Here is a 13088-nt window from a genome sequence, read left to right on the forward strand (position 1 = left end):
AGTCACACTTTTTCCCTTCTCTCTCTTCCCTTGGGACTACCTCTCTTTATTTTTAAGGTGTGTCTCAGTCTGGGATACACACCCTGTTCCCTGCATTCCTCCATTTCATTATGTGTTACGGGGTTGGGGGGAGAGATGTGTGGATAGTTTTAGCACAGGTCACTTTCTGCTCCTCTCCTCACCAGTGGATGAGAAAGGTCAACAGGTGGTGGCTGAACCGGTGCTGATAAGGTTCTCACATGCACATCTGCCTTCCCTCTAGGTTCTGCACAGAAAGGTCCAGGAGAGGCTGGGCCAGCTGGAGTCCCTGAACAGGCAGTATTGGCGGTTAGTGACGAAAGGGCCCCCTGTGGACTCTAACGCCAATGGGACTGGCCTAAAAGCCAAATTGAGAGCTGTGGTCCAGGACAGCAACCAGCGCTGGGAGAGTCTGCAGAAACAAGTCACAGCTGTTTACAAGAGGCTGAAGGTACACATGAACAGGCAATGGGGCATCAGGAATACCCACCTGGTCCTCTGGTATTCATCTTCTACATCGCCTACAGCTTCTTTGGATAGGCAATTAATATACTGAAGGAATAAAGAAAAGGGATGATACATAGGAAGTACAATCCAGAACCTGCTAAATCACTGCATGAGGCTGCTGGGTCCATTACTCTGGTAATTCAACTGTTCGTTGGCCAACACTGTCCATAAAGTGGTTTGGCTAATGAGTTTCAAAGGAACCATAACTGATACCAAGGAGCAGTTTAGTAGCCAATAATACAAGCAGATTAAGCAGATTTGGTACATCTTTTACTAGAGTGAAACTAGTAACAAAAAGTTGTCCTTCTCTTGGGAAGGATGATCTGCTATGACACACCAACTTGCTTGTGCTCCAATCTATATTTTTTTGTCCTGGCAGTTTTCTATTCTTTGTACTTCCAGCTCAATCAAAATCAATGTTGGGTTCTGGTTCCAGGAGGCTTCATTCACAATGACCCAGGATTTATTCTCCTATTTTATATTCCCTCTCTTCCTCTAGTGTACGTGGTCTGATCATTGCACTGATGGTCCTGGGATGGAAGCCATGCACCAGGGCTCCTTATGGAGCTCTGCAATCATGGGCCCTGAATCCGGCCACTCTTGAGGGATGACCATGATGTCCTCCCGCTGAGATTGTCTCCACAGCCTCTGCAGGCCCAGCCAACCCAGGAAGCGGAAGACCCAACTTGGGACATTCCACATCTATAGCATTGCCATTGTGCCACCACACTGGCCTGCTCGTACTAAAACCCTGAACAATCTCTCTACCTGGTCATCAAATTGTTGTATCTTAAATCATTCTCAAAGAGGCCAAAGCATGCTCTTCAGTGCAGTTTAGCTACATCTCTGTAAGGAAGAAGCTCTTAGCCGTATCTGTGCAGGCATGGAGGAGATGGTTAGGTCCTAGAGTGTCTCAATGGCCCTCACTCCTTTCTCATGCCTTCATCTGCTTTCACTCGCAGTACTTTGTGGGCCAGCGGGAGGAGTTTGAGTCTGAGCGGGAGAACATCAAACTATGGCTGACCGAGATGGACCTCCGGCTCACAGACGTGCAGCATTTCTCAAATGGCGGCACCCTGAAGAAGATGAAAGAGCTTCAGGTAATTCTATGTCGCCCGAGGTTGGGAGGGGTGGGGGTCACTTCATGGGGACGTGCCTGACTGATGTTTCTGGATTCCAGGCTTTCCAGGAGCACGTTCAGTCCAGTGCTGAACAGATGGATTGGCTCCTAGTGTTTGGTGAACGGCTGATTCAGAGGAGCGAGCCCCAAGACGCCGAGCGCTTGGAGGAAGAGCTGCAGGAGATCAGCTGCTACTGCCAAGAGGTCTTCAACAGAGTCTGTCACTTCCGGCGCAGGCTCATCAGCACTAGACTGGTAAGGGGGCCTTCTGTGCACACCTTGTACATGGACACACGCTGCCACTTGCTCTCTGCACATTCAGTCTGCCCCTCTGCCAGTCCAAGCTCATTTTTTTACAAATTGTACACGGTCCCTGAGAATCCATGCAGACTGAACGGTGGGTCAGTGGATATCTGGGAGGCTGCTTATGGTTTCTGCTCTTTGCTGAGAACTCCTCGTCTGTGCGGCAGGTATTCGAAGATGACTGGCTCTCTGACAGAGAGTCAGACCTGGATTCTGACTGCTTCTCTGATGTGCTGGAAAAAGATGAAGAAAACGAGGAGAGAAAGTGGGGAGAAAGTGCCCTGCACCTCCACACGAGCCTTTGGGGCAGAGCTCAACACAGGCACCCTAAAGACCCCAGGCTCTGTGCAGCTCCAGCAAGGTCAGGCAGCGAGGATTTGGAGTGGGATCCTTCTGTGGATGTTGGAGAATCCACGTCTCACGATGAAGAAGATTCTTCCTACTTCAGCATGGTCACGGGTATGAATTGTCCCTTCAGACTCCCATGATGCTCTTCCCGTCTCACAGATCCGAATGTCATTCCGCTGTTTCTGTTCCAGGTAAATCAGGGGTGTGGCCCTGGGAAGAGGCCGCACAGCAGAGGTCCAGCCGGTCCTCAGCTCATACCAGATCCAGGGCCAGTGCTGAAATAGAACTGCAGGTAAGTCAAACTGTAACACTACACTGAAAGCACAGGGGAGGCCTGCTATGTTGCTGAAAAGTGCTGGCAGCTAGTAGAAGCTAATTCTGATACACAAGAAGAGGCTAAATACGAGAGCAGGAGCCGGCACGACTGTCTATGGACCAGCAGTAATCTGGGACCAGAGTCATCGGGTATGTGAAAGGGACAATGCCCGTGACACAAGAGCGAGTGGTGACTTCAGTCTAGGTAGGGCCATAGTTAAACTGATGATTACGGTCTGGAAGCCTCAGGAAACTTGTCTGTGAAGGAGGACCATGCCTGAGGCTCACAGATGCTCTGACTGGCATAAGGATCCTCTTGACCTCACAGAATGGATGAAATGGTTTTTGTTTTTGCTTGGCAGGTATCACTGGACTCCATGGAAAACTGTGACGAGACACCTGATTTTGGGACATGGACCAGTAATAGGGAGGATTCTTTCTGCCCCTTGGGTATGTCTGTTGGTTTTCACACGTTTCTGTCCCATCTTCAAGTTCATGTAGCCACTGACCTCTAGAGGGCACAGAGGAAGACATTGCTAACCTTAACTGTCTTCCATTACACATCACAGGTCCCAAGGACTCTCATAGGAACGAACCCACTCAAAACATCCCTGACAGGCTGATGACAAAGAATGGGAGCTACTGCCAGGCAGAACCTTTAACCTCTGACCAGAATTGGATTGAAAGCTGGCTGGGACAGATGCAGTCAGAGCAGCTAGGGGAAGCACCGGGGTCACCACTTGGCATTCCACAGGTCAGAAGCTCTATGAATAAAACCTTCAAAGAATTATGAGGTCAATAATCTTTAAGTAGCCACCCTTCTTCCATCTTCCCTGGCTAAGGATCCCCATGCCCTCTACTGATCTGATTTCTCCTTATGAGCGTCATTGTGTTTTTTTCATTCTTCTCTCCGCACCAGGGATCTATGCAACTGGTTTCCAGCTGCCCCCTGTCCTCTGAGGACACACAATCTGTTACTGTGCAGCCCAAGGCAGAAGGCAGCAATGGTTACTGGTGCAGAAGAAATGGGCAGTATCCAAAGCAGCTGATACCAGCATCCAGGGCAAAGCAGGTCAGTAAGCACAGGATCCCCTGCTGCGCAACACCTTTGCCTCTGGTTGTCATTGACCAGTCCAATACAGCTTTACTCCCAGGCTACTTTTATAACTCAAAACAAGCTGGTGAGCTGTCACTTTTTTCTCTCTTTTCTTCATCCCAAGCCTGCTCTAAATATGGCTTGTGATTTTTGGAGGGTGGTGTGAGGGAGAGAGGGTGGGGATTGGCACTTCTGTTCCTTACCAGGCTCCCTAGCCCTTCATCAGAAGATTCAAAATAGCCACTTTGTTCAGGATCGGTGCTGAGCTACCTTTCAGGCATCTAAACAGCCTCCAACTGCAGACATGTTTAGTCAAATGATGCTTTTATTTTTGTCATCGTAAGCAGGTATTAGGATATTTATTCCCCCTGACACTTCATTCTATTTGTCTTTTTAGAAGCTAGACAGGCAGTGGCCGTCATGCAGTGCACAGGAAGTTACCATCACTATTGAAGAAAGGTAGGATGTACGTGCTCTCTCCAGGCCGATTACCTTTAAAACCAGTCACGTATCCATGGTTGTATTGTGGTTAACAAGGGTCAATTTTTTCAATGACTAGGGGTGGTCAGCAGGGCTGACCCTTGGGTAGGGCAAAGTGGGTAGCTGCCCAGGCTATCGTGAGATGAGGAGCATCTTGGGTGCTGCCAGCATTGCTCCTTGGCCTATTTAGCAGATTGATTGGGCAGCAGTGACGCGAGGAGGAAAGATGGTCCAGGTCTACCTCCATGCCCACTGCCATGCATGCAGCTGGCAGAAGCAATACTGAAGATGGTGTCAGGTTCCTGTACAGCACTGGGCCAATCTCACAGTATGAGCTGTGAAAGGATAGGATCGCGCAGCTGAAAACCGTGAGACTGCCCGGAGCAAATGAGGAAGCTGATGTCCTATTAACTGTCTCTTCTGCCAGCCAGGGAGCTCTAAAAGAGAGCCAGGAATACAGGAGCAATGGGGGAAGGGGAAGAGCAGCAGATTTATCTTAGAGGGAGGGAGAGTCTACAGGAGGCAATGAGAGGGAGACTTAAATGGGGACAGAAAGTAGGAGAGAAGATCCAGAATCCAGAGAGGATCACAGCTTGAGAAAAAGGGAATGGTGGAAAAGAGGGACCACATTTCAGTGGAGGGAAGATTGAGCGCGTACAGGAGCTCAGGGGCGAGGCAGACCAAATCTCGGGAGGAAGGGGACTCAGAGAGAGAGAAAGCACAGGGAATGGAGGGAGCTGGAGAGGGGAGATGATCTCGGATGATAAAAGAGACTGGAGCCAGTGGAGAGGATGAGAGATGGGAAGGAGCTCAGGTTGCTGAGAAAAGAGGCAGAAGAATGTAGAGGAGGACAGAGGATGGGTCTGACTTCAGTGCTGGGAAAAATAGTAGAAACTATTATAAAAAGATCAAAATCACAGAGCATTTAGAAAGACATGGTTTCATGGAACACAGTCAGCATGGATTTACCCAAGGGAAGTCTTGCTTCACAAATCTGCTTCATTTTTTTGAAGGGGTTAATAAACATGTGGATAAAGGTGAACCGGCAGATGTAGTGTATTTGGATTTTCAGAAGGCATTTGACAAAGTCCCTCATGAGAGGCTTCTAATAAAACTAAAAAGTCATGGGATAGGAGGTGATGTCCTTTCGTGGATTACAAACTGGTTAAAAGACAGGAAACAGAGAGTAGGATTAAATGGACAATTTTCTCAGTGGAAAAAGGGTAAACAGTGGAGTGCCTCAGGGATCTGTAGTTGGACCGGTGCTTTTCAATATATTTATAAATGATCTGGAAAGGAATACAATGAGTGATGCAGATGATACATTAGATTTTTATATTCTGCTTTTCACAGCGGATTACAGTCAGGTACTGTAGGTATTTCCCTATCCCCAGAGGGCTTACAATCTAAGTTTATACATGAGGCAATGGAGGGTAAAGTAACTTGCCCAAGGTCACAAGGAGTGACAGTGGGACCATGAATCCTGCTCTCCTGGTTTGTAGGCCACTGCTCTAATCACTAGGCTACTCCTCCACTCAGAGCAAATAGATCACAAGCAGATTGTCATAAATTGCAGGAAGACCTTGTGAGACTGGAAGATTGGTCTTCCAAATGGCAGATGAAACTTAATGTGGATAAGTGCAAGGTGATGCATATAGGGAAAAATAACCCATGCTGTAGTTATATGATGTTAGATTCCATATTAGGAGCTACCACCCAAGAAAGAGATCTAGGCTTCCTTCAAGCATTCCCAGAGAGCTAAGAACAAGATATAATCAACCCACTGTCCTATAGCATTAATGCAATGTTTATTTTACACTATTTATTATTGGCCTTATTTATATGTTTCATAGGTGAACTTAGTTTGTTTTTTTCTACTTATTATAAAGCAATCGTTTGATATGTTCTATGTAAATCGTTTGATATGTTCCATGTAAACCGCCACACGGCGGTAGTTATTTCAGTTACCTGTGAACCGGAGAGATATGTATTTTATACAGGAACTTCCGGTATATAAAAACCAAAAATAAATAAATAAATAAATAGTGGATAACACATTTAAATCATTGGTTCAGTGTGCTGCGCAGTCAAAAAAGCAAACAGAATGCTAGGAATTATTAGAAAGGGAATGGTTAATAAAACGGAAAATGTGATAATGCCTCTGTATCGCTCCATGGTGAGACCGCACCTTGAGTACTGTGTACAATTCTGGTCACCGCATCTCAAAAAGGATATAGTTGCACTGCAAAAGCTACAGCGAAGGGCAACCAAAATGATAAAGGGGAAAGACTAGGTTAAAGCTGTTCAGCTTAGAGAAGAGATGGTTGAGGGGGGATATGATAGAGGTCTATAAAATCATGAGAGATAAATGTGAATCGGTTATTTACTCTTTCAGTTAATAGAAGGACTTGGGGGCACACTATAAAGTTAGTAAGTAGCACATTTAAAACTAACTGTAGAAAATTCTTTCACTCAACACACAGTTAAGCTCTGGAATTTGTTGCCAGAGGATGTGGTTAATGCAGTTAGTGTAGCTGGGTTCAAAAAAGGTTTGGATAAGTTCTTGGAGGAGAAGTCCATTAACTGCTATTAGTCAAGTTTACTTAGGGAATAGCCACTGCTATTAATTGCATCAGTAGCATGGGATCTTCTTAGTGTTTGGGTACTTGCCAGGTTCTTGTAGCCTGGTTTGGCCACTGTTGGAAACAGGATGCTGGGCTTGATGGACCCTTGGTCTGACCCAGCATGGCAATTTCTTCTTATGTTCTTCTGACTAGGCAGTGGGTGAAAGACAGAGGAAAATAGGGGAAGACATTGACAGGGGGCATGGGGAGGAGGTGAGAGAGGGGAAGAAGGTCTAAGAAAGGGGGTGAGAGAAGAAGATAGCACACTGGTAGGTAAGAGATGAAAACAAGGAGATTTGTGAGGACTGGAAAGGACAATGGGGGTGAGAGACAGGTAGGATGGGGAGAGGCAAAGGAGTCCGCAAAACAACATGGCAGAGAGAGAGATGGGTATAGAGGAATCTGAAGGGGTGACGGGAGAGTCAGAAAGCAGGGTAAGGAGAATGGAGCCAGATAGCTGGAGATTCCTGAGGGGGAGATGAAGGGCTGAAAAGGGGCAATAGAAGGAAACAGAAATGATGGCAGCAAAGGACCAAATGGTCCATCCAGTCTGCCAAGCAGTATCTGCTGCACTGTGCAAGTTACTCCCATGCTTATTTGCTTCCCAGACCGTAAAAGTCGTTGGTAGCTGTCTGAATCCAATTCCCCTTTTCCCCCTGCCATTGGACCAATGCTGGAGTTGCATCAACAGTATGAAGGTTTACTCATTAAGGGTAGGAACCGCCGCACCAGCAAGTTACCCCCATGCGCTCTTTTCTTCATTCCCATCCTCTAGCCTTTAGTGTTTTTCCCATGCCCCTTTGAATTCTTTCACTGTTTTTGTCTTCGCCACCTCCTCTGGTAGAGTTAAGCTGGGGCAGCAAGTACGGGAGGGGAAGGAGAGAGAGAGAAATGAGATAAAAGGAAAAGATCATGTCAGAGACAGTTATAGGGGAGGAAGTAAAGCAAACAGAAAATGGAGAAGAGGAAGGCATTGAAAGCAGAAAAAAAAAAAAAAAAGGCCAGGACCAACATGATTAGAAAAAATGTAAATGCCCAAACACAAAGTAGAAAACATTTTAGGTTTTAGTGATGGCAGTGCTGAGGAATGTGCATCTGTGAAATCTTTATATTATGCACAGGAGAGGAGGAGATGCATTTGTTTCTCTTTCTACAGTGTTTGTTTATTTATTTAAAAGGTTCTTATATGCTGCACATACACACATTGGTGGATCTAGGCGGTTTACAATTAATGTACATAAAAATCAGTAAAATAATCAGAAATAAAACAAGCAAAGGAATAGCTGAGGTACAGATAACTTAAAGCACTTCTAAGAAAAATTAACTCTGGGGTTTTGGAAAGGCCATAGAGAATAAGTTGCACTGCATGCAGTCTGGCTTCTTGGACGAGCAGCTGGGTTTTTTTTACCTTTTTCTAATTTGTGTTTCTTTATTCTGTATTAGGTAAGAGTCTGTCTGTGCTTTGCATGTATGACAGAGGTGAGGCATTTTACTAGTGTTTAGTTTCTGCGTATGGATCTATAGCAGTCTTATTATGTTTTCCCACTACAAGGTGTATTGGTGTTCTAGGGCCCAGCGTAATATTTACAGTGCTGACTTTCATAGGTAGGATATTTGTTGTTTGAATTCTGGCAGTCACTATATGTTTTGGCATGGCAGGTTTGCTATATAAATTTGGAATGGGCTTTTCTGTTATTAGGTTTTATATTATTTGCAGAGCTCCTGGTACTGGAGAGTTTTGCTTTTATTGAGGTGATTCCAAAATGTTTTATATTATGTATACAGAATGAGTGGAGGGTAGGAGAGGGGGAGGAAGGGGAAGGGTGAAGAGTGGCGAGTGAAATTGTCTGGAGGGAGAGGGAGAGTGCTGAGAGGAGGAAGAGGGGGATGCCTGGAGGAAGGCGAGAATGCTTGCAAGGAGAAAAGTTGGTGGGACAGAGAGAATGGATGAGGGAGAAGAAGGGATAATGGCTAGAGGGAGGGGAGGAGAGAATGTGGGGTGGGTGGAAACAATGTCTGAAGGAGAAAGAATACCAGGAGGGAGGAGAGAAGGGAGAATACATGGGCACTACTGACAATTTTCACCTACGTTGCCATTTGCTGTAAAGGTAGTCAATGGGCAGGTTCCACTGCCATTGTCACACCCAACTACTCCCAGCCAGGAATGAGCAGGGAAGATAATGCAATGAACAAGCATGGCTTGACCTTTCCGAGGATCAGTGTCACCCATCCTGAGACCAGCCCATTTTCCCAGAAAGGGGTGCTGGTCAGTTAACACCAGTTCACTCTTATTCAAACTATTATCCATATTTTCTTCAAATGGAGAAATAAGATTTTGGGGAGAAAAGAGAAGGGTGGTTTTAGAATATATTATATCTGAGCGTAAGGGGCTGAGCACCAACCAGTGATGGGAAGGATCTTTTTTCTGTTTTCAAGTGTAATGAAAATTAGGCTACAGCTGCAGTTTTTTTTTAAAATTTAAATTGTAATAAAATATTAAGACATTACATAGGGTAGATAAACTGTATATGCGATTGTCTGTTTTTTGCCATTTATAGAAAGGCAAAACTGTTAAGACCATGTTTGTGGTTAGACCTGCTAGAGCTCTGGTCTTCCTCTTCTTTCAGCCTAGCCATGTGACTGTGGGTTAGGACTAGGGGTGCCATCTCTCATATGTGCCTGGTCCTCTTCTTGGCTAGTTGGGAGAAGCGAGGGAAGGGGGGGGGGGGAGAATCAGTCTCCAGGGACCCTCCCCATGCTTTCTGAGGTTACAGGTATGAGCAGCAGGCTAGTCGCTCTATGCCTGTGTGTGTTTGTCTTTGGAAAATGGCTTGTGTTAAATAATGCAGGAGACCATTTGCTCTCTTTCTACCCACACACATACAGACAAACAGCTGTCAAGCTGAAATAAAAATAAATAAATAAATAGAAATAGTACTGCCTCATAAATAAACAGAGGGGAGCATGGCAAAATTGGAGAAATTACTTGCCTGATAATTTCATTTTCCTAGTGTTGCTGTCTCACCCGGGTCAACCTAAGCAGGTTCATCTAGGTCTGGTTGTGCCCCATTACATGCATGAAAGTTGTAGGCCTACTTTTCTTGCAAAAATAAGAACGTTTCCATGCCTGCAATGTGGCACTACCAGCTCTGGCTGGCTGTTTGGGTTACTGTGCATGAGGTGGCAAGCTTAGGGAGTATGCAGAATGGCCCTCTCGCAGCAGTGGGCTTAGTTCCTCTGGGTCTGGCTCCAGGCTTTCTAATGGGGCAGAGTTTGGTAGCCAAGCCAGATCCCCAAGGGTTTGGCTACAACTCCTCCTTGTCACCTATTTAGTCTCTCACACTAGGTTGCTCTCTTTTACAGGGATGATTCGGTGTCTCTCTTGCTCACTGAAGAAGAGCCGCTGCCACCAAAGAGCCAGCTTGTGCTCTGGGGGAGAACCTTAGATCCCGTCTCGGTGCTGCTGGTCCTGCTTCTCTTGGCTCTTCTGCTGCTGTTCTCGGGGGAGACCCCTTGCTCCAAAGCCAATCACTATGCCTGGTCCCGCCACCTCATGCTGCACTATGTAAACGGTCCACCTCCCACTTAAGCCCAGCTGGGGAGCCATCAATCTCAGCAGGGAAGGACCAGAACCTTAATGGCTGCTCTACAATCCCTTTCCTGACCAAGGTCATTGCTACAGTGGTAGGGATGGACCTGGGTACACCCCAAGGAAGAAGGGGGGGGGGCGCGATTCTCACGGCTTATGTGGTTCCTTGCCTCTTTTTTTTTTTCCTTCATCGCTTTCTGCTGCAGCCACCGCCCTGATGAACGGCATATTACAATGGCTACAAGGAGTTTAAGTAACAAAAAAATCCCTCCATTAACTTTCTGCCTCTTTTACAAAGTGACGTGCAAAATCATTCTACCCAAGGAAATGAGGAAAGATTCTCTCTCGCCCAACTGGAACAGGAGAGGTGGTGGACAGATATGTCTGCTAGGTTTAGACAGATGCTGGAGCCATGCGATCATGCTGGGACTAAATCGAGTTTGGAGGATCACGAGTGCTTTGGGTTATCAGCGGGCTATGGCCAGTCATGCGATTGCCCGGTGGAGGAAAAATGGTACATCGTCGTAGCTGGGCTGAAAGGGACCAGAACCCCTTTCCTGGCACTCTCTTTTAGGTACTGGGCAGTGCCCTGCATCTTTTAATAAAAAGGTTGTACAGTAAACAGCTGCCACATTCCAAGCTAAAGGTGTTGTGTGTCCAAAGACGTTGCTGGGTGTTCCCATGTTTGAGCTGCAGAGAAGTGAAATAGCTGAGAGAGCAGCTGGCAAAGCAACAAGCGTCTGCCACACACTTCTGTTTACCGTAGCAGAGAGCACGACTGCAGCTAAACACCGCAAGGCTCAGTCCCTTCTTCCCATTGCAGTACCTTTGTCGCTCGGCGCACAATCAAGCTGGAACCTGTTGCCAGAGGATGCGGTCAGGGTGACTAGCAAAGCTGACTTTAAAATGTAGACTAGAGAAAGGTATTGCTAGCCCTCGGGCCGATACAGTAAAGTCCGCGGGAGAGTGGACGAACGCCCGCTCTCCCGGCGCGCGCACCGGCCCCTTGCCGGTGCACGCGATTCACTATGCAAATTAGGCGGCGCGGTAGAAACGGGGAAAAGGAGGCGCTAGGGACACACTCGCGTCCCTAGCGCCTCCTTTTTGACAGGAGCGGCAGCTGTCAGCGGGTTTGACAGCCGACGCTCAATTTTGCTGGCGTCGGTTCTAGAGCCCGCTGACAGCTACGGGCTCGGAAACCGGACCCCGGCAAAATTGAGCGTCAGGTTTTCGGCCCGACAGCCGCGGGCCGAATTCACTTTTTTTTTTACTCTTCGGGACCTCTGACTTAATATCGCCATGATATTAAGTCGGAGGGTGCACAGAAAAGCAGTTTTTACTGCTTTTCTGTGCACTTTCAGAAATTAGCGCCGATCTTTGGGTCGGCACTAATTTCTGAAAGTAAAATGTATTTATTTTATTTTTGATGTAAGGCTTGGCTGCACATTTTACTTTCTGTATCCCGCGCGCATACCTAATAGGGCCATCAACATGCATTTGCATGTTGAGGGCGCTATTAGGTGCTGCGGGTTGGACGCGCATTTTCCTCCTCTTACTGAATAAGGGGTAAGGGAAAACGCGCATCCAATAGCAGGCTAACAGTGCGCTCAGACGGAGCGCACTGTACTGTATCGGCCTGCCTGAGAGTAACAAGAAACAGATGTACTGTTTGGGATCTACTGGGTACTTGTGATCCAGACTGGCCAATGTCAGAAACAGAATGCTGGGCTCAATGGACCTTGCTCTTCACTTCCCTGAGGACTCACAGACCAATGCATTCATCTGGGGCCTAATAAAACATGCACCGGTTTGCAGCGCACATTTTTAAGTCCCAGATTTTCTTTTAAGCTCCCAATGCAGTAAGCTAATGCATTGGGAATTAAAAGCATGAAACTTTTAAAATGTGCGTTCGGCTCTTGCTTGGAGAGTTTCTGACTTTTTTTTAAAGTTTTTTTTTTTAATTTTTAACTAATTTTTGTTCATAGCACTGGAAACGTAACCCCTGCTCAGAGCTGGAAGTTTCCAGCGCTAAAAAAAAGGCACACTGGCCTTGGGGAGTATGGTTAATGCCCTCATTTTCTTGGGATTTCCAGGCAAGGGTGCTAAGCAGTACTTCTCATTTGAAAACATGCATTTTCTGCAAGCAAAACTCCTTGCTGCATTGGCAGTAAGTTTTGTACACAGGAAATGCACAATGAAGTGCAGGGAGAAGGGTGCGTTCAGTTGAATGCACCTTTCTGCAAGGGCCTGTTAAAGCTGATCAGGGCAAAGAGCCACAGGGCCAGAAGCACTGCTGCAAGAATCATCAAACGGAAGGAACCAGGCTGTAGACTTTCCCTTCCTGAGTGCTGCAAAGCAGTTAGGTTTTCAAGATAAGTGACGCTGAATATTCATGAGATTCATTTGCATACATAGCCCCACCCCCTGTTGCATGCAAATACATTTTGTGCATATGCATTGTGGATAGTCTGAAAACCTGAGCACATTGTGGCCCTTGAGGACCAGAGTTGCCTACCCTGCTGTACAGAACAGGTTGCACTGGGGTTGGGAAGAAGAGAGGAGAACCCCCCCCCCCGGATTCTGTACGGACTGAAGTGTAAACCTGCTTTGCTTTAATAACAGCTGAAATGCTGTATGACTGGAACTATCTTCTCTCAATTAACAGCTGACAGACACCTCACACAGCAT

The 13088-nt window shown here is 46.6% G+C and overlaps 1 protein-coding gene across 2 annotated transcripts in view; it reads left to right on the forward strand.

Moving 5' to 3' along the window:
* SYNE4 (spectrin repeat containing nuclear envelope family member 4) overlaps positions 1–11373 on the forward strand; it is a 28773-nt gene extending 17400 nt beyond the window's left edge. For both annotated transcript variants that reach the window (XM_029571832.1, XM_029571833.1), the window contains 10 exons: positions 263–469; positions 1488–1625; positions 1706–1900; positions 2116–2407; positions 2488–2588; positions 2974–3061; positions 3181–3365; positions 3531–3683; positions 4105–4166; positions 10175–11373. In XM_029571832.1, coding sequence (XP_029427692.1) covers positions 263–469; positions 1488–1625; positions 1706–1900; positions 2116–2407; positions 2488–2588; positions 2974–3061; positions 3181–3365; positions 3531–3683; positions 4105–4166; positions 10175–10400 — 1647 coding nt within the window. In that variant the 3' untranslated portion in view covers positions 10401–11373. The remainder of the gene's footprint in view (positions 1–262; positions 470–1487; positions 1626–1705; positions 1901–2115; positions 2408–2487; positions 2589–2973; positions 3062–3180; positions 3366–3530; positions 3684–4104; positions 4167–10174) is intronic.
* The last annotated feature ends 1715 nt before the right edge of the window (positions 11374–13088 follow it).

Source organism: Rhinatrema bivittatum, chromosome 11 (assembly GCF_901001135.1).
Source record: "Rhinatrema bivittatum chromosome 11, aRhiBiv1.1, whole genome shotgun sequence".
NCBI classification, from domain to species: Eukaryota; Metazoa; Chordata; class Amphibia; order Gymnophiona; family Rhinatrematidae; genus Rhinatrema; species Rhinatrema bivittatum.